We start from the raw sequence: 22,037 nt of genomic DNA, 5'->3' as shown, positions 1-22,037 counted from the left end.
GGCATCAGCTGTGCAATCAGTGCTGCAGAGCCATTCCTGGCAAGTGAGCTTCCTGTCATACTTACAGCCCTCATCACGCCAACTGACACAGGTAACTCTGTCTGGTGGTCATTGAGCACTTTGTCCACAAACTACCCATCCCTCTATTCTGTGTAGCTCCCACCCCAATCTGTTCACCATGCCACATAATTCCATTTCACAAATCCATTCCACACTACACAGTTCCACCCCACACAATTCCAGAACTAACCATTTCACTCCACACCACATACATCCACTTCACTCCAAACACATTGACATTGACAATGCTGGTAGCTCTAACTCTCGCAGATGCAAGACCTATCGGCGCTACCTGCAGTTTTCAGTAGGTCATGAGCAATTTCTGTTCACTGTGCTCCCCTTTGGCCTTGCCTGCGCCCCTCAGTGTTCCCAAGGTAATGGCGGTGGTCGCAGGTCATCTGTGCAGATCAGGGTTGCTAGTCTTCCCCCCAATCTCCACAATTGATTGTTGAAGGCGGGTTCGTCTCAGGCTGTCATTTCCCACCTCCAGACTACAGCCAACATCCTGCATTCACTGAGCAGCTCTATCAGCTTGCTGAAGTCACACCTGACACCCTCTCAGACGCTCCCTTTCATCTGAGCTGTTCTGGATACAGGGTTATTTTGGGCTTCTCCTCCTGAATGGCGAGCCCAAGATATTCAGGCTATGATACTGATGTTTCAGCCTCTAGCCTGGATTTTGGTGAGAATGACTCTAAGGCCGCCAGGCCTCATGGTCTCCTGCATCCTGCTTGTGACACATGCCAGATGGCATACGTGGGCTCTGCAGTGGGACCTGAAGTTCAAGTGGACGCAGCATCAGCGAACTCTCTGCCATGGTCCAGATCTCTGAGGGAACTGCACAGGACCTGCAGTGGTGGCTGACCAACTGTGATTGGGTCAGAGGCAGATCACTCTCCCTCTCCCTTCCCCTAACACAGTGGTTCCCAAACTTATTTGACCTGTGGCTCCCTTGACCTAATCGGCAGTTGGCCGAGGCTCCCCACCATTTTTTTACCGGTGGGTGGGTGGTATGTACCTCCTGTTATCTTCCTTAAAGTAATTGGGACGCATTATTTCACTCATCCAACCATCCGTTCTCTCATCCATCCACCCTTTCACTTCACTAATCTATCCATCCTTTTGTCCATCTACCCCCTTTCACTAACTCATCAATCCTTACATCCATCCTTTTACTCATCCATCCATTCATCATTTCACTTATCAATTCATCCATCCATTCACTTGCCCATCATCTACCCTTTCATTCATCCATCCATCTTTTCACACACCCATCCACCAATTCACTCACCCATCAGCTGCCCTTTCACTCATCCATCCATCCTTTCACACACCCATGCACACTTTTACCCATCCATCTACCTTTCCACCCATACATCCATCTATTTACCTTTTCTCTCATCCATACTTCCACTCATTCACTCATCCATCCATCCTTTCATTATCTATCCATTCCCCCTTTCATTCATGCAACCATCCTTTCAGTAATCCATCCATCCAGCCATTCAGACATTCCTTCACTTATTTACTCACCCACCTTTCCACATTATGAGCTGAGCCTTTGTCTGCAGAGTTGCAGGCAGAAGAGGCCTATCAAGAACGAACTACAGCAAGGGGTGGGGTGCAGTGGGGGAAGAGTTCACTATGCCCCTGCACATAGACAGGCTGAAAACGTAGAAGTCATGAGTCACACATGATGCACAGTGCCAGGATGTGAGGTTACTGTAACATGGTGTTGTTTCCAGGGCTTTAAGCGGTGTAAAAAAACTGGGCGGTCTCTTCAAAGGGGGTGTTGGATGTAATTAAGAGCGCAGTTTAAAACACCTAGGCTAGAAATCTGCGCTTAGCATAGTGTTGCACCCGACTGGTATTATGTTGTTTATGTCATTGCATCCAGATATATAATACAGCAAGTATCATTGCACCAACAACAAGCCAGGACTATTGGCTTTGTCAATGGTTGCTAGTTCCTTAAAATAAAAAAGCAGCAACCATGGCTTTGTTGAATATAATATTGAAAATACTTCAGTTCATAAATGATGAGACAGTGAAAAAAACGATAACCTGTTCTTTTAAACTTATTTGACAGGCTTCTTAAATGAAGTATTTTCTAACGTTGCAGCGTCGGCGTTTTACTTTTTTTCTTACAGATTGCCCTTCTGTACACTGAGGCTGGAGGCCGCCACCACATGCTTTAGCACCCCTGACTGCCCCGTTGTCATTCTGTATGTGGCAATCCGCCCCTTACAGAATTTCAATGGGCGGGAGGGGCTGCTCTTGTGCTCCTGGAGGAGTGCGAGGTGGCACCAGCAGCGGGGGTGAGGCCTCTCACAGGGAGCAGTGCTGCTCCCTGTGATGGCCACAATTACAGATAAAAGGCAGGGACGGTCCGTGGAATTTACGGATGGTTGGTCACCCTACTGTGCGCGGCGCCCCTGGCACCTCATTACGGCGCACTGAGGAGCTGCGGCTCACAGTTTGGGAACCGCAGCCCTAACCAGATCCCACAGTAGTGACAGGTGCATCACTCCTGGGATGGGGCGGCCAGGTGGGGATAAGAGGAATCTGGTTTCTGGTGGAATTCAGGCTCCACATCAACTTGCTGGAGCTCCGAGTAATTCGCTTGGCATTGAAAGCTTTTCTTCCTTCTATCAAGGGAAAACTGGTGCAAGTGATCAGATGCCACCGTCATGTGGTACTGCAACAAACAGGGTGTGGTGGAGTCATGGACCCTTTGTCAAGAAGCTTTGCATCTCTGGACGTGGCTGGACCAGCAGGGCATATCACTGGTGATTCAACACATGGCAGGCTCCCTGAATGCCAGGGCAGACAAACTCTGCTATCTATGCATAATGGTTCACGAATGGTGTCTCCATCTGGAGGTGGTGCAGAGCCTTTCAGCAGTAGGGGGATCCTTAGTTACATCTGTTCACCTCCGCAGAGTACACACAATGCCAGCAGTTTTGTGTGTTGGAGTTTCCAAGCCGGCTCTCGGAGACGCTTTTCATCTGGAGTCTAGCTCGGGCCTCCTATACACTTTCTGCCCATACCACTCTAGCACAGGGTGCTTGAGAAGGTCAGGAGCGATCGAGCCCAAGTCATTCTTGTGGCTCCGGACTGGGCATGCAGAGTCGGGTATTTCGTGGTTCTCCAATTAAGCAACGATCCACTGATCAGGCTGCCCCTTTGGGAGGATCTTCTGTTGCAGCAGCAGGCAAGGATCCTCCATCTGAGCCTGGCAATTCTACACCTTCTAGCGTGGAGATTGAGCAGTGGCAGTTTATAACTTTCGCCCTTACTACCGAAGTCTGAAATGCTATTTTAGCAGCCAGACGTCCCTCTACTAAGACCATGTCATGTGCCACTGCAGCTGGCACAAATTTGTAAAATATTGTACACAAAGATCTATTGATCCTCTTTCTTGCTTGTTATTTTGACACTTGCCCAGCAGGGCTCTGCTCTGGGCACTCTCAAAGGGTACCTTTCGGCCCTTGCTGCCTTTTTGAGACCGGCTGACCAACCCTCTTTATTTAAATCCCCTATTGTAAAAGGATTTCTCAAAGGGTATGTTTTCATCTCCCCCTTTCACCATGCTTCAGTGGGACCTTAATTTGGTTCTCCGCTTCCTGATGTGTGCTCCATTCGAACCTTTGTACTATTACCCCTTTGGCTGCTTAGCATCAAAACGGCATTCTTTAGTGGCAATCGCATCGGGCAGGTGGGTGAGTGAATTGCAGGCTCTGTCATCCAAGCCTCCTTACCCAACCATTTCCCTGATAAATTGGTGCTTCATACTAGGGCCTCTTTCTTATCCAACGCGGTAACACCATTCTACGTTTGGAAATATGTCACCCATCCCACTTTCTGTTCTTCTCCACATGACTTTGAAGAAGAGGAGCAGCTCCACCGTCTGGACCCAAAAAGAGCTTTATCGTTCTTCCTTGAAAGCACACAGGTGTCTCAAGTGGATGACCAACTCTTCGTGGGGTAAGTGGGAGCGAAAAAGGTTCACGCGGTGCAGAAAAGGACAATCTTGGTGATCAAAATCTGCTTTACTCTGGCCAAAAAGCAGCCTCCTGAAGGCTTAAAGCCAATCATGGAGTCTCAGAACTCAGCATTTATAAGGCATCTTCGTGGGCATCTCCGCACGCATTCACCAAGCACTACTGCCTGGTCAGTCAAGTTTGCAGTAAGGGCCTTTTTTGGCTGCTCTGTCCTGCAGGACTTCCTGGCCTAAACTTGTCCATAGTCCCTCCTCTTGGGATGGCTTTGCTAAGGTATCTATTCAAAGGTAAGGAATCTTTGGCTAGATGTCTCTATCAGATAAACAAGTTACATACCTATGGTAACGCCTTATCTAGTAGAAACATGATCTAGCCACAGATTCCTTACCGACCCCCCATCCTCTCCGCACGCTAGACAGGTTTTTAGGGTCAGGGCTGTTTCCTTTCAGGGCCCTATTTGTTCAGAAACACACCACTGTTGGCACACTTCATGGCTCTGCGCTCCTGCTGTGGAAAGTAGTGAAAAGTAACTGATGGCCGCGCGCCGAGGTGGCGACTATATAGGTTGAGTGGGCATCACAACATCTGAGATGCCGCCAATAAAGTCATTCGGAGCCGACCAATGTCACCTACTGGCGGGTAGGTGTATTGTTCGAAGAAAATTTTTCCGTATCCAGTCCGATGCCTGATAAATTTAAAAGTAAGAAATCTGCGGCTAGATCATGCCTCTACCAGATAAGGCGTTACCAAAGGTAAGTCACATGTCCCTCTCTCTCTTCTTCCACTGAATAATTTATAGTATTACTTCTCTTATTTTGTGCTGGCATATCCACTGGCTTTCATACAGCAAAGCCCCAACTGGCTCAGCTGCACAACACTTTTGACCTGACGGCTGACACCAGAGTGCTTTTTGGTTAGCATGCTACTCATCTTGCCACATTTTGAGAAAGTTTCCAATTTAATATTTTCTGAGACTGCCTTGCAGGGCACTACAGACCTAGGAAGGAAAATAGGTGAGGGTCACACACTGGTTTCTAAAATGCAACAGATGGAAACAAAATGCCGACCGAATGCCTTTACATTGTCTGTTCAAGTGTAGGCAAAGCATTTTTGCCATAACTATCTCAGGTTTTTGGGCAGTGATCTGTACATTAGGCACATGGTCCTTCTCTGGGTGGATAGAGGACTCTGCTACACTGGTGGGTTGGCAGGGGGTCTGTCCAACTCACAATGATCCTCTGAGTAGAGTAGGGAATGTGTGGATGCTTTGGGCACATCTAATAGGCCTAGCAGATCTTTGCTGCAGTGAACTTCTCTGTGTTTATTTAACATAATCTGTACATGTGATTGTTTTGTGATGGTTTTATTCTCGTTTCTCAATAACTGCAGAACAATTTTCACAAAAACCTCTCAGTTGGAATATTTACAATTGACACACTCTGTATTAACTGTACAATCTATTTTTAAGTCTTCATTCTTGTGACTTTAATTCTGGCCTTGGTATACATTGTAGCTGAGAAGCATGTCAAAGTCACATAATTTGTTGACTCTTCATTTTATAAAATGTATTTGACACTAGATTTTGTTGTAGGTGCCCAAACTAGCAAACCATCAACATTATGCAGCACAGGCAGTAACGCCAGTACATTGATCAGATCGCCTTCGCCTTACTAACTCTCTGTTGCTTTCTGCTTAATTTTGCAAAAATGAGGGGAGGAAGGTCCAATTACTGGTCTTACTTGAAGGTGTAGTGTTCTTCCATGCCTCTGGTCCAGATATACTTCATTCAACCTTTTCAAAACAGCTTTTTTTTTTAATTAAGGAATGATAAATGGTTGGGTTCCTTTTTTTCCTTCTTTCTTTCTTCAAATTTTAGTATAGTCAGACCGGGTTCATGGTTTCGTGCATTCCTCTTCTCTGCTTGATTCCTACTTATCAAATAGTGCTTGGATATCTAGTGGTCATGTGCTGTATGAAAAAAAAATTATGATGATGATCCTCTATACTTCAGCAATACGAATGACTGGTTCTCAGAACTGGTGGTACGACTCTGGCCATTTTATTCTTTAGTCCAATAGAAATAGGATGACTCGGGGACAACAAACATGTGCCAAAACTCACTGTTGGAGGTGAAGATCTTGTTGTTAACCAAGCCTATCCACATCAGTCCGGCACCAGTGTATTTCAGTATACAAGTCTGGGGAAAAAAAGAGGAGAAAGAAGTGCATGCTTGGCTATGACTTGAAAATAAGTAGGCTTTGACTTTGGTGTATTTGTTAATTATCTTCTGTTACCTGTGTATTTGTTAATTATCTTCTGTTACCTGTGTATGTCCCTATATTAACCATTCATTATATTTAACCATTGCTGCTAGGATTTATTTTGACACTCACAAATTGATCAATGTTTTATGGAATTTCCCTCACTCAGTGCTTTTAACACATGGAAGATGCCAAAAGTGGATATTATTTGGAGGGTGGCAGGCCATTTTGAAAATTATTATTTAATTGAAAACACATTTTATTTTTCAAGACCGACTGCAAAAATATTGCCATTAGAAGTTGAGTAGCTGCACAGAAATGCTGTATGTTTTATTGTGGAATGGGAGAGGCATTTGTAAAATGTTTCTACTTTCTGCTTGTGTTCAAGGCACATGTGATTTGTTCTCCAAAAGACCAATACCTAGCTCTCCTTTGGGAGACTTCTAATTTGGTACAATAAATGTTTATATTGAATCACTGAAAGGGTGTGTTATTGTTTTATAGAAGTGGAAATGAAGAAAAACTTAAGGCGATTCTTACCCCTCTAAATGTCAACTGCCATGCCAGCGATGGAAGAAAGGTATGGTACTTTCATAGATGTGTGTAAATGACATAATCATGTATATTCAGTTACCAGGGTTTCTTGGTGAATTATGTCCATCGTGAGGTGGAGCCTTTGAGGTATGATATTTGTGACCATATATGCTGCTGCTTTACCATAAAGGCAGCTTGCATGTTTCCTGCTTGCCTGTATGTCATGACCTTAGTGCTCCGTGTAAGAATAACAGGAGTGGACCCATAAACCACGTTGGGATGGGTGTATACTGTAGATTAGAACAATTCCCAACAGGTATCATTTAAAAGACAATTTCAAAAGTGTATGCAATATGCATTACATAAATAAACAATGGAGTCTCTAAAGTTTTTAGGAAAAGGGTATTATTCACCACTTTAAGGAAAAAAGAGGGGAGGTTTTTTCACATGGTAATACAGTTGAACAGCACTGTACAGAACAAATCATGTGACAACCCGGTGGCAATTGGTGAAATTATAAAACAGTAATGTCTCCAAGGATCAAGTTGTAATCACTTAAAACATGAGTGGGTCATTTTTGGGGAGTACAAAACATAATAGGCGCCATAAAGTTAAGCTGTAAGGTCGACGGCGTTTCGATCCCCGTCAGTCGGGATCGTCATCAGGACAGGGTTGTCGATGAAAGCAGTGATCGTCATCCAAGGCGAAGTAGCGTGGATGGGAAGGGTCCAGGCAGTCAGTTTCTGGTCCACGGCTGATCAAGGCAGGAGCCCCTGCATTTACTGCGAGCCACGTCCAACTGAGAGAACCCTTATCGCCTCTTCCGTCCTGATTCATTCAGATGTCTACCGTCCCCGCTGACCAGAGTCTACCGAATCCTCGATCAGCTGTGGACCAGTAACTGACTGCCTGGACCCTTCCCATCCACGCTACTTCGCCTTGGATGACAGCTTAACTTTATGGCGCCTATTATGTTTTGTACTCCCCAAAAATGACCCACTCATGTTTTAAGTGATTACAACTTGATCCTTGGAGACATTACTGTTTTATAATTTCACCAATTGTCACAACGCGCCAACACTTGCACTGTCACTATCACCAACTGTATATATCACTGTATATATCACTTTTCACCAAGTGCCACCGGGTTGTCACATGATTTGTTCTGTACAGTGCTATTCAACTGTATTACCATGTGAAAAAACCTCCCCTCTTTTTTCCTTAAAGTGGTGAATAATACCCTTTTCCTAAAAACTTTAGAGACTCCTTTGTTTATTTATGTAATTCATATTGCATACACTTTTGAAAGGGAAACAACTTTTACAACGCACTACCATTACAACGCAAGTACTTTTACAACGCATGCCATTACAACGTAAGTATTGGTAAGTATATAATTATATTTAATATTTTATATGTTTTTTTTTTTTTTACGTTTTCAGTTTTTGGGTAAAGGGGTATTTTTAGGGTTCAGGGTCAGTTTTCAGTTTTTGGGTAAAGGGGTATTTTTAGGGTTCAGGGTCAGTTTTCAGTTTTTGGGTAAAGGGGTATTTTTAGGGTTTAGGGCCAGTTTTCAGTTTTTGGGTAAAGGGGCATTTTTAGGGTTCAGGGTCAGTTTTCAGTATTTGGGTACAGGGGTATTTTTAGGGTTCAGGGTCAGTTTTCAGTTTTTGGGGTACAGGGGTATTTTTAGGGTTCAGGGACAGTTTTCAGTTTTTGGGGTACAGGGGTATTTTTAGGGTTCAGGGACAGTTTTGGGTTTTTGGGGTACAGGGGTATTTTAGGGTTCTGGGTTAATTTGGGTTTTTGGGGTACAGGGGTACAGGGTAAAAACAAATTAAATTAATTAAATTATATTAATTACAATTAATTAAAAAAAAAATATTATATACTTACCAATACTTACGTTGTAATGGCATGCGTTGTAAAAGTACTTGCGTTGTAAAAACATGCGTTGTAATGGTATGCGTTGTAAAAGTTTTTGCGTTGTAAAAAATTCGTTGTAACGGTATGCGTTGTAAAAGTATGCGTTGTAACGTCATACATCCCTTTTGAAATTGTCTTTTAAATGATACCTGTTGGGAATTGTTCTAATCTACATGACCTTAGTGCTCAGCATTGTAATTTGCTTCTTAGCCTAGAGTTTAAGTAGATTTAGCACTAGTGATATAGCCAGTGCAACTAAAGGATTGATGTAATTTCATCCCCCGGATGAAATGATGAAAACTCTCCCTGAAATGCATTGAGACACCATAAATTCCATTGGTATTATGCATGAAGACCTTCACAAGGCCCCCCTGACTGAGGATTTGGTTTGACCCAAGGCACCTTGACGACTCAAAAGCGAAGATATCTTTGCAAACAATGTGCCCCTATGGAAAAAATCATAGATGAGAACTCCTAAAAGTTGAGTTGCAACCACACAATTCTATATGTTCACTGGTGAACTTGGATTGTTCAAAGCCATACTACTCGGGTACTTCTATAAGCTTGCTCCATTCGGAGATGGTTGGCTTACTTTAACAGCCCTCTCATGAAGCATGGCCAGTTGGATGTAGCTGGCTGGCCTGATTCTGAAACAGTTTGAAACCTGTTTCCAGCTTAAAGGGATTAATCCACCCTTGCTATTTGCTTCACTGACCTAGTTAAAACGACCAAGAGAACTGAGCTAAAGCGGTTTACGATGGGAGCACATTGATCCTAAATTGTGTTCCAGACATAGATAACGTGAAGGTTCATGATTGAATTTAAATATATCCTCATTTTCACAACATCCTTAAATTGGAGTTCGGTCTTGATCATTTTTATTCCTGAGCTGTTTTCGTTCAGCTCAAAGATTGCACCAAAGCAGTGGAGTCCAATTGGTAAGCATGCACTATTACATTCCACATCGTGTGTCCTAAGCAAACATTTCTACTTGGACATCTAGAAAATATGCTACGCTTTGTATATCTGTTGAACGATGTTTTCTTACACAGCCCAAAATAGCAGCCATTATGTATGTGCTAAAGCAGAACATGTATACTGTGAACATGTTGCTCTTATTGGGAAGACAAGATTTAAGGTGTTTTCTTCAGAAGCATGATGCTCAGTTTTACTCATTCTAGCAATTGGCAGGCATTGCCTACAGGTCCTGTCCAGTGAAAGATCGCTTTGTAAATGTGGCCAAAAACCCCACAATTGTCATGAAGATTAGTGCAAGAAATCCTGCCCCTCAGAGTAACCTTGCCGCATATAACAGTGCAAAGGGAAAAAATGAAGCAAAGTTGTAGGAAGCTGGCTCTGTATATACTGCACCAAAATGAGGTATAGTGTGCAGAGTCCAGTGGAACCCCAAAGATAAGCAGAGGTAAAAGTAGATAGCACCTTACTCTCTATTTGTGGTTGAGTGGGAGAGCAGTTAGGGTTTATCAGAGGGTAGTGTTAAGCATTTGTTGTACACACTCAATCAGCAAATGATGTCACACACTCAAAGACTGAACTCAAACCAATTTGTTTGTATAAAAATATTATTTAGTTATTTTATTTGTAGAGTCAAGCCAGGCCTGGTACAGGTAAGTGAAATAAATGCTTTGCAAAATCTTATGCAATGTTTTACAATTGAATGCAGTTTCAAATGCAGTTGATTAAAATACAGGTAAGTGAAAATGACTTTTTAGTTACTTTACAGATTACTTTGTACGTTACTTTTCAGATTACTTTTTAAGTTACTTTTTCTACTCGGTGTGATATGCCTAGATATCGCACTGGGACATTTCCTAGAGAAAAGGTAAGTAATTTTGTTTTTGTACAGTTGCAGTTCTTCAGGTTTTCATACAAATCAACTCCATACAGAACATTTTTCATGGAAAAACAGTTAATGTATTCCTATTGAGAGAAATAAGGTAAGTACTTTGTTGTGGGAGTTGGTATTCTGGGGTTAGAACCAGGGTTCCCCTAGGGTCAAAGATGCACTCTTGAAACACCCTGAGCGGCATTAGGGCAGCTGGGTGCAAAGTGCTGAGGCCCAGTGTTATCCAATTGGGAATATGGGGCCTCCAATTGCTGGCTGCAGAGTTGTGGGAGCAAAGCTCCTGGTGTTAGGCTCAGGGCAAAGGGAGATCCGAGTTAGCACCCAAAGTACACCTGCGGCTGCAGCTGGGTGCAGGGTGCTGTTTTGGTGTTGGGTACCCTGTTGATTTCAATGGGGAGTCTCCATTTGCAACATAGACTACAGGCTTGGGCACGAAGGTCTTCTGGAGGTGACCACCAGTTGTAGAGGTAAGTTGGTACACCTGCAGATGCTGGGACACTGTTGGTTTGGCCATCCAAGGCCCTGGGGCGTCGGGTGCAGGTGTGTCTTTAGGCGTCAGGTTTTCTTACCAGCTCTGGTCATGGTCGGGGGAGATCCGCCAGAAAGAGGCTGCAGGCTGGCTTGGAGATTCGAGACGGGTCAGAGATCACCAGATCTCCGGTCCGGATCGCCGGGAGACCTCCTCTTGGTGTTGGGCCACTAGAACTAAGTCCATTGGCGTCAAGTGCAGAGTGGTGCAGACTCACAGATTTGGCCAGAGTAGAGTCTGTGGGTGACATCCGGTGTTCACGGGAGACAGTCTTGCTTGTGTAAGGCAGGGCAGGTCCTTGGGGTTCTTGAGGCTGTTGGCTGCAGGACACCCCGGGTTTTCGCTGGAGCAGGTTCGAGTTGGGGGACAGGCAAGTAGGGCTGGGGCCAAGTCAGTGGGTGTCATTCTCTTCTTAGTTTCAGCACGGCTCTTCGGTCCTTTTTCTTCTCTTCTTCTTGGTCGGTTCTTGTCAGATGAGGCAAGGTCCAGGAGTGCCCCTAAATCCTCGATTTAGGGGTGTTACAGGTAAGTAAAGGTTGGGCCAATGTGTCCCTTCTTTTAGGTGGATACACTCCCTATTACGCCACTCTCCAGTGGTTGGCTGGGTCTCCGCATCTGCAAGATGGCGGGGACTGAGAGTTGTGCTTCACCTCTCCTCCCCCACTGGAGGGGTGGGGTTGGCAAAGGTGGGCTTCCTCACTTGGTTTTCCTCCTGATTCTCCCACCCAACGTGGGTGTCAGAACTGGTGGGTGCCAGTTGCTGGAAGCAGCAAAAGGCCTGGAAAGCTCACACTCCTGTAAAAGTGTAGCAATTCATTGCCCACTTTGTCTGTAAATAAATCGTACCAAACCGGTTTGTTAATAATGGTGTACGGTGAACCAGAGTCCACAATCAATTTAACGTTCACCCTACCAGCAACAATCTCATTCACAGGTTTCTTCCTACGTTGAGCACAGACCTCAAGAACCTCCTCATGCTCATGAATATTCAGAGTTGTGCATGTTCTTTCTCTGACTGAGAATATTAATCCGATAGACATAAGTTATCCACTATACATTTCACATACTTCGAGTTACAACAAACCCTAGCAAAGTGCCCTTTTACATTGCTTTTAGAACATTTCTAGTGCAGAGTTGGGCACCTATTTTCTTGTGCTAAGTGATTGGAGCTACCACAACTGTAACATCTTCCCTTTAAGTCTCCCATTCTGCGCTCCCCCCAATGTACTTTGTGGTGGTTTCTTTCTTTTTAGTATGCTCCAGATAACACTCTCCATACCTTCCATTTCATATAAGGTTCACCTTCAGTTATAAATAGTTCAGGCGAGGGAAGATTCAATGTGGACATGTTAGCTAAGACTGGTAACCAGAAAGCAATAAATGTACAACGTCCCTAAGCAAAGAATAGATAATAATGCTTCAAAAAAAAAAAACTGCAGACAACAATGGATGCACAGTGGATCCACGTAATTCGTAAGATCTGGAGTTAAACAAAATATTATTTCTCAAAGATTTGGATTGGTAATTTGCTGTTGTACGTACTCTAATGTAACGTTATCCAAAATGGCTCCCCTGTTGCAGGTAGCTGCATCCAGTATGGTCAATGGAAAGCAGGTCAGTCCTAGCGCCACTGCTGCAGATAGCTGCATTCAATAATATCAATGAAGGATTCCAAATCAAACCAATGCTGCCGCATTTCATTCGGACTTTCCCCTTTACAATATTCGCTGGGCAATCCTAGCTTGGATACCAGAACCAATCCAGAGCTGGTGGAAGAGTGACGCACGCAATGTGTACCCAATGAACACCAGGTAAACCAAGGAGCATGGGTACACGCCTCAAAGTTTTCTTGGGCACAAAATGTTTCTCTATGTGTAGGGGAAACAAACATACCAGGTGCTGAAGACCAGCGGGGCTGCACTGCAATCAGTGAAGACACGTCCCGAAACACCATAAAGAATGCTTTTGCTCCTCCAAGGCGTCACTCGCAGACCGAGGCAGCGGAAGCAATCCAGCATCGTGTGTGAGGGCTTGATTAGAATAGTCGGCTTGTCGCCATGTTTGTTACGTTGTTTGTCAAATAATGCTTAAGCAAGTTGTGTGGATAGGTTGAAGATGTATTCATAAACTCATGCCCTGTACATTTGTGCTCAGGCTTCCAGCTCCATACGCTTTTTCCAACTGACCCCGAATCAGAGCGTTGCAACCTGGTACACGTTCAGTTATACCAACAATAGCCGCATATTTTGGCGTATTTTGTGTTCCTTCATTCCATTTGAGCAATCGGCAAACTATTGGTGCAGGCGGACACACAAAGTCCGCACCCCACAATTCAACTCCCAAAAAGCTCTTATCCACGGTTGAAGACAGTGAAGTGACTAGGGGGCGAATAATGGCTGGCAGAAGCCTCCGGCTCCAACATTCCAATGATTGTTTTTTCAGTTTCTCTCTTTTTAATGTAGAAAATTCACCTTTTCTGCCTTGGGCTATACCGTTTGTTAGAAGACCTCCTAACTTGTTATAGGCCCTTTCCAATTGCTCAGACCTATTATTCTGGTGCATGGCCTTTAACCACTGTTGATAGTCCTTGGCAGTGGGCTATAATAATAAACTAATAACCAAAGGTCATCAGAAATTCTTGTCTACTTGACCTCACAGCTTAAAGGCGATCAGTTGCACGTTTTCCCTGTTGGCCATTGGAGAAAACCATGATTCAGTTTTTAGATTTGTTCAATAGTACCCAGAACTATTTCTAGGTTCATATAAACATGTGACCAACTACTTTGCAGAATATTAACTTGTACTTTGAGAAGTTGATCCCTCCCATATGTGTTTGTAAAGTGTTTTATGTAATGTTTTTTCTTTATTATTCCAAGAACCTTTAGACCTAATGTGTTTGCTTGAGCTACTTCACTGACCTTATACATATTAAAATGAATGCATATGGTTCACTGTGAACTGGTGAACTCATTTCCAGATATGTATGCCAATGGTATGTGCAGTGTGGTGACCATCATTACCTATTAACTTTGGACGAAGAGACTGCCTGGAATTGCTGATACTCAGCCATCAGATTACACACAGTTGTAGAGAAAATGCATTTGTCCAGTGTGCCATCTTAACATATTATGAAGTGGAGCATATGTTATTTTTTTCCCCTTTCAACCATTATCCATGGGAGCAGTATTCATAGTGGCAAGGTTACTGTGATGGACAAGATTTCTCACACTATCCTGATGAGAATTGTGTTATGTTAGCCACATTTACAATGTAACCTTGCATCTAGAAGGACCTGTGGGCAATGCCTGCTAATTGCTACTTTGTGTAAAAGTGAGGCTCTTGACTTGTCAACAAAAGCAACAATTATCAACTTTCTTTTTCTACTTTAGCAAGCATGTGATGGCTGCAGTTTCGAACTATGTAAGAAAACCTATTGTAACAGATATACAAAGATTAACACTTTTTCCAGATGGCAAAGTAGTAATGTCTGATGTGGGACAAATAAAACACTCTCCACTGAATCATGCAGTATTTGATTTGTATAAAAACAAAGCTGAGGAACAAAAATAATTGAGACCTGACACAAGAGCCAGTAGGGTTAACTGTGTTTCCAAACATTCTTGTTTATTGTTCCAATGGTAGTTTAACTTCGTTTTTACTCCATGTATTTCTAATGTAAAAATACATTTGCTACCAAAAAGAAATCCTGTCCTTCCAGTCCCATTTCTTTAACTCGAAGGAACTTCTAATCTGGTATTGAGATCCAATCCATTCGAACCTCCCCGAAACTGATATAATTTGCTCATGTCATGAAAAAAAAGTTTTCCATGTTGACATATTATCTACATATTATTTTCTTCATAGTCCACTCCACTGCATTTGGCAGCAGGGTACAATCGTGTAAAAGTTGTCAAGCAACTACTGCAGCATGGAGCCGACGTCCATGCCAAGGACAAAGGGTAAGATCTTTCACTTTTGATCATCATTCTGTGAACGTAGTATGTAAAATCAATATTGCAGATAATTGCTTGTTAACCAATTCTCTTCTAAATCTCAAATTGATTTAAGTGTTTTTCTGAAAAGGTTACTTAGATGGACAGGCTTGTTCCAGGAACCTTGGCATCATTGATGACATTTTGGTGTTTGCCAATTTTTTGGCTCAAATGGTTCATAAAGGCTTCCATTGTTCTGAGCCTGTCTCCTTTTTTTATGAATGTTTTCAGCCTTGCTTACTTTGTTTTAAGCTACTTTGTCTGCAGTTAGCCTCCCTTTGCTCTTTCCACTAAATATTTTTCTTCTCTACCCTCAAATATTGGCTTTTTTACATTTTAGCAGTGATTATCTGAGTTTGTTTTCCCCTCTCCCTTAGTTTGGCTCAACAATCACTCTGCCTGCCTTTTCTCTTTAAGAAAAGGCACCCACTTGCACCTACTTGCCAGTCCCTAAACCTTCCCTTTGCTTCATATTAGACACCCCTATGGTAGGCCCATGGGCAGGGTGCATTGTAAGTATAAGGTAGGACATGCTCTGGTGTGTGTAGCATGTCCTAATAGTGAATTACAGCCATTTTCGTTTTTCACTATTGGAAGGCCTTTTCTCTGGGCAGTTAGATTATTACATTCTTATATTCCTAACTGATTCAGGGAACATGGTATAAATTCGAATTTAGTATGCCTGAACTCAGAATAATAAGATACATCTTTTAGTAAAGTTGGTTTTAATATTCTGTGTTTGAAAATACCACTTTTAGAAAGTAGGTATTTTCTTGCCTAACTGTCCAGGCCTGCCTCTGCTAGGTTGTGTAGTACTTATCTGGGTTTATGACTGACAGGGCTTTGGATTCCAGGAGACAGGATGGGACAGCCCAGTGGTGGATAGAGAGATCTGCATCTAGATGGGAGGGAGGAGTTGCACCTGGGACCTGAATAGGGCTGGGCCTTCCCTCTACAATGCTGGTTCCACCGCCTGTGGCTTGTCTGATGTCTCTGCCCTGCACTGTAAAGGAGAGAAAGAATCTTGTCAACAAAGTCCTACAGAGCTGTACCTTCCCTCCCCTGTGCTGGCTCCACCTCCCGTGGGGCGGCTGATGTATCTGCCCTGCACAGTGAAAGGAAGGAGAGAGTCATGTAAACAAAGTGCTCAGGAACTGATTTGGACTAGGCAGAGGCCTCTCTGCCTTCAGAGAACAAAGGATTTTGGGGTAAAAATATTGGGACCCAGTCCCAAGAACTTTAGATCAGTTCTTGAACAAGAAACCTTTTTACCAAGGAAGCTGCAGGAGTTTTACTGCCCCTCTGCCAGTGTGCTGTTTCCTGGGTTGGCCTGCAGTGGTCGCTTCATTGCCAAGGAAAGAAGAAGGAACTTTTAAGGACTTTTATCTACAGAATATTCTCCAAGGGCTTGAACTGTGCTTGCCTCCTTCTGAAGTCTCAGGGACAAAATAATTAATCTCCAGCTCCCCTCTGAATGTCCTTGCTGGGATTTCTGACTAAAGACATTTGGGTGTCGCTGGGAGCTGGAAGCGCGACGCTTGGAGAAGAAGCGCGCCGCCACCGCAGCTGAAATCGTCGCTTCGCCAGAGAAGCGGGCCTTCGCCGCATCTCCCTGGAAGCGTGTGTTCATCGAAGCTGCCTGCTGTCGCATCACTGGAGAAGCATGACGCCATCGAGAGAGTCGCCATCGCATCACCGGAGAAGCGTGTCGCAGGGCCTGTCGCGGCTCCAAAGTACAGAGTCGTCGCAAGGCTGCCAGGGCGCCTGCGCCTCATCATCGCAGCGTCATCTCATCAAGGGTGCCAACTTCTCGCATCGTAACCGGATCATCGCATCGCATCAAGGTGCCATTTTGCGCACCGCAACGGGCCCGCAGGCCGAGAATCTACGCATCACCTCCGCACCGGTAAGGATTACGACGCATCCCCTACTCTGCGCAAGCATTGAGGAACGACGCATCATTTCCCCCGGATCACGGAACCGACGCATCTCCCCTTTTGCGAGCCTTTTGTTTACTTTGCGTTTCGCATCCAGGTACTTTGTTGAGAACTTTGTCGCATTTATCATCAACTTGAACTAAGCAACTTCTATCATCTTGAAAGCAATCTTAAGTGTAGTATTGTAGCTTTTTGTCGTTTGTGGTCTTGTGTTTAAATCTATATAAAGAATACTTATGTTGGAGGCATATGAGCTGCAGATCTTATACTGTGCATTAGATCACCACCTGGTGTTGGGCTCGGATGATTGCAGGTTGTTGTCTTCTTGGAAAAAGTCTTTGTAGTCACGAGATAGGTGACTCCTCCCTTGGACAATACTGCGCATGGGCATCGACTCCATCCTTAGATTGTTTTTTTCCGCCACTGGGTTCGGATGAAAGTTTTCAGCTCCAGCTAGAAAAGACTTTTTAGCAACTTCCAAGCGTAAAAACTTTACGAAAACATTATCGACATCGAAGAGACTACCTTCAATATCAGTTACATTCCGGTGCGTCGACGCGGGCCGTTGGGCCTATCGTTGCCGTACGGCCTACGCCTCATGGACAGAACTCCATTCAAGAGATGCCCGGTATGTCGAGCAAAATTCCCTCAAAGCGACCATCACGAGGTCTGCAACCGCTGTCTATCACCAGATTACGACGAGTCGACCTGCACAGCCTGTGCATCCTTCCGATCGAAGAAGACCATTCGGGATCGGAGGGCACGTCGACACGAGATGAGGAGATCAGCACCAGCACCGGAGTCCATCTTCGAGGAGGAGATCGTCGAAGACGACGTCTCCGAGCACGAACAACCACTCAAGGACATCTCCGAGGACGAGGTTCCACTCGTCGCCGAGGAAGACTCGCCTGATCTCCAGATCATATCGGGGGCAGAGGACTCGGACGACTCGATTCCATCTCGGCAACCCATGAGTACTCCTGCCCCTGCACAACAGACACTATCCAAGACAAAGGCAACGGTCAGCACTCCGCCCATGGGGCCCAGTCGAGACCGAAATGTCCCCTCCAACGCACCGCCTTCGGGCTCGGCTCCGAGGAAAACAACTACGCCTTCCTGTGCCTCGGCACCGACAAAACCACACGTGCCAATTCCACCTCCTCCATTGGCACCAAAGCACATACATCCTTCGACACCGAAGGATTCTTCGACACCGAAGCCGAAATGCCCTTCGGTGCCCAAAGACGAAGATCCTTCGGCACCCAGGCCAAAAGATGCATCGGAGCCGAAGATCGTACCGGACCCGAAAGATTCTACTCCATCGGTACCAAAGACTACAAGGCCTGATATTAAAACGCCTAAACCTTCCATCAAGCCTACCAAGCCGAAACCACCCTCGGCACCGAAAAATTTGCCACAGGACTCAATAACGCCTCCTACAGCAAAAAACACAAAACCACTAGCGGCACTAAAGAAATCGACGCCGAAGAAGGTTGTAGAAGAGGAAGAACTGTTTAGGCCAGATCCTAAACAAAAAAAGAGTCTATATTAACCCAAAAACTGGACATGTTGAAGCTGTTCTTACAAGAAAAGACCAGCAGAAACACCACTTCTACCTGTGGTTCCTGCCAAATAGGAGGATTGTGCAACCTCCCCAATGCACCCTTCCTTCCCTTCACCTTCTTCCTCTCCTATCCATCCTCGCATTGAACCTACAGTTTCTCCTGTTCGATCTCCTGCATCATCACACCACACTGACGAAGAGTATGATATAGGTGGGGGGAATGAGATGTCAAGCCAGAATATCCTAAAGATGATGATTTAGATCCATACAATGTACCTAACATTCCTGATCCTCAGTATTACCCAACAAAACTTTCCCCTCCAGAAGACAGTATTGGGTTTAATCATCTTTTAAATAGAGCTGCCCTTTACCACGGAGTTTCAATGCACTCTGATGCCATGGATGAGGATTTCTTACTTGACACATTTGAGCAATCAGAAAGGTCTACGCAAATACTACCAATGATCAAAAGTCATTAAACATGCTCCAGAAATTTTTAAAGACCCAGTACGATGCAGAGTATTAAATCCAAGAATAGAAAAGAAATATAGACCAGCACCATCTGATCCAGTCTATATTAAAGGACATCTGCCACTAGACTCTTTGGTAGTGTCCAATGCACGGAAAAGGGCTAATTCCCAGACTTCTGGTGACACGCCCCACCTAACAAGGAATCCAAAGTTATTGATGCCTCAGGGAAACGAATTGCTGCGCAAGCTACAAATATATGGCGCATAGCAAATACACAAGCCCTGCTCTCACATTACGATAGGGCTCCCTACGACCAATTAGAAAAACTAATGGAGCACCTCCCAGATCAATACAAAGATCAGGCATCAGAGCACATTCAAGAAGGCAAATTAATATCTAATGCCTCAATCAAATGTGCACTAGATGTAGCTGACACAGCATCCAGAGCAGTCAATACTAGCGTCATACTCAGACGACATGCGTAGTTACGCATTTCAGGGTTTAAGACAGAGGTTCAAACCACCATCTTGAACCAGCCCTTCAATCAAAACCAACTGTTCGGGCCGGAAGTAGACAACACACTAGAAAAGATGAAAAAGGACACAGACACGGCTAAGTCTATGGGTGCACTACAATCCACACAGACCAGAGGTTCTTTTCGCTGCTCCTTTTATAGAGGAGAACTCCCAGCCCACTACAATGTTACCATGGCCTCCATCCTTGACGAACTAGCCCCCTTGAAACTGAAAAAATCCAGGAACACTCCCTCCAGATCCTGGTTCAACAAGGACATTAATGAGGAAAGAAGACAACTCAGAGCCTCTGAACGCCTCTGGAGAAAAGACCCCTCCTCCAACCACTTCGAGAAACTCAAAGCAGCAAGAAGAAAGTACAAACTCCAGAAGAAAAGTGTGGCAGGGTATGCTCAGACGTGAGTCCCTTGCTCACTTAGCCACTGGATTCAAGCAAGCCGTGCTGAAGACGGCTGGAATGCCAGAAACCGGTCCTCGGAAGCTTGTTTCCGGTCCAGGGAAGGCATGGCTTGGCAGTTCGGGCTGGACTGTTCCCATGAGGCACAGGGTCAGACTGATTTGCATATAGCCATGTCTGAACTGGGGTGGCAGAGTGGGCTAAAGAACGGTGATGGATCAAACCCAGATCTTTTGACTGGGTGTGAGTGTTTGATTGGTTCAGATGCTCCGTCCATCACCACCCCCTTTTGTACTAGCAGTAGTAGCGGCACATCTCAGAAGACAACATATACATGTCTTCCCTGATCTAGACGACTGGCTCATAAAAGCAAAATCATTCAGCCAATGTGTACAACACACAAAGCAAACAATTCAGACATTGCACAACTTAGGTTTACAATAAACTACACCAAGTCGCACCTAGAGCCTTCGCACGTTCATCAGTATCTAGGAGCTACCATAAACACATCTACAGCTCTAGCGTATCCCAGTCCAGCCAGGATACAGGCCATTCGGACCTTAGTTTCCATTTTTCAAAACCAGCAGTCTCTCCAAGCCAGAGTGTTCATGAGACTGATAGGCATGATGGCAGCTTGCATCTTCATAGTTCCACATGCAAGGCTCCAAATGCGCCCCTTACAAGAATGCCTAGCACAACAGTGGAATCGGGCTCAAGTCAGCTCACGGACCTGGTGTTGGTAGACAGCCGTACATATCGCTCTCTGCAATGGTGGAACACCAACAACTTGACAAAGGGACGGCCGTTCCTAGAACCTGTTCCACAGATAGGGCTCACGACAGATGCATCCCTCACAGGATGGGGAACCCATCTCTTACACTATACCACACAAGGACAATGGAACAACCAACAAAAACTGTTCCACATCAACTATCTAGAGCTGCTAGCAATCTTCCTAGCACTTAAAACGTTTCAACTACAAATACAAAACGAAGCTGTCTTAATCCGGACGGACAATATGACAGCCATGTATTATATACAAAAACAGGAGGGGGATACACTCTCTGCAACTGTCCCAGCTCGCACAGAACATTTGGAGATGGGCCATTCCTCAGAACATACACCTCACGGTAAAACACCTTCCAGGAATTCACAATCAAATAGCAGATCTGTTGAGTCGACAGTCACAACAGATTCACAAATGGGAAATACATTCACAAGTTATTCAACCATTCTTCCAAAAGTGGGGGCATCCACAGATAGACCTGTTTGCCACCCAAGAAAATACAAAATGCCCAACCTTCGCCGCCAGGTTTCCACACCCACGGTCGGAGGGGAATGCAATATGGATGAACTGGTCAGGCAGATTTGCGTACGCTTTTCCGCCTCTCCCACTCAGTCCACTAGTAGTGCGCAAACTCAGACAACAGTCTCTCAAACTGATTCTAGTAGCTCCCACATGGGCACGCCAACCGTGGTTCACTACACTACTAGATCTCTCACTGGTTCCACATCAAAAATTACGGCTCACACCTTCCCTGTTAGCACAGAACCATGGAGAAATAAGACACCCAGAACCAAGCCAACTGAATTTGGCGATCTGGCTCCTGAAGTCTTAGAGTTTGGTTACTTAAACCTACCACCAGACTGTATGAACATAATTAAAGAGGCTAGAAAACCCACTACCAGAGCGTGTTATGCCGCTAAGTGGAAAAGATTTGCAATATATTGTGACCATAATCAGATTGATCCACTGGATGTTTCCATCCAAAATATCATTTGCTACCTTCTACACCTACAAAGGTCCAATTTAGCTTATTCTTCCATACGCCTGCATCTGGCAGCGATTGCAGCCTATTTAAAGAATAGACAGCACCTATCTCTATTCAGAGTACCTGCGATCAAAGCCTTTATGGAAGGATTAAAACGTATAATCCCACCTAGGTTACCACCTGCTCCAGT

The 22,037-nt window shown here is 44.6% G+C and overlaps 1 protein-coding gene across 1 annotated transcript in view; it reads left to right on the top strand.

Moving 5' to 3' along the window:
- LOC144752568 (poly [ADP-ribose] polymerase tankyrase-2-like) overlaps positions 1 to 22,037 on the top strand; it is a 281,081-nt gene that overhangs the window by 48,630 nt on the left and 210,414 nt on the right. Inside the window, exons 5-6 of the mRNA XM_078640457.1 lie at positions 6,830 to 6,905; positions 15,046 to 15,140. Coding sequence (XP_078496583.1) covers positions 6,830 to 6,905; positions 15,046 to 15,140 — 171 coding nt within the window. The remainder of the gene's footprint in view (positions 1 to 6,829; positions 6,906 to 15,045; positions 15,141 to 22,037) is intronic.

The sequence above is a fragment of the Lissotriton helveticus genome, chromosome 5_1, assembly GCF_964261635.1.
Source record: "Lissotriton helveticus chromosome 5_1, aLisHel1.1, whole genome shotgun sequence".
Taxonomy (NCBI): Eukaryota; Metazoa; Chordata; class Amphibia; order Caudata; family Salamandridae; genus Lissotriton; species Lissotriton helveticus.
The sequence above is the reverse complement of the archived record's forward strand: the minus strand, read 5'-3'. Positions and strand labels throughout refer to the sequence as shown.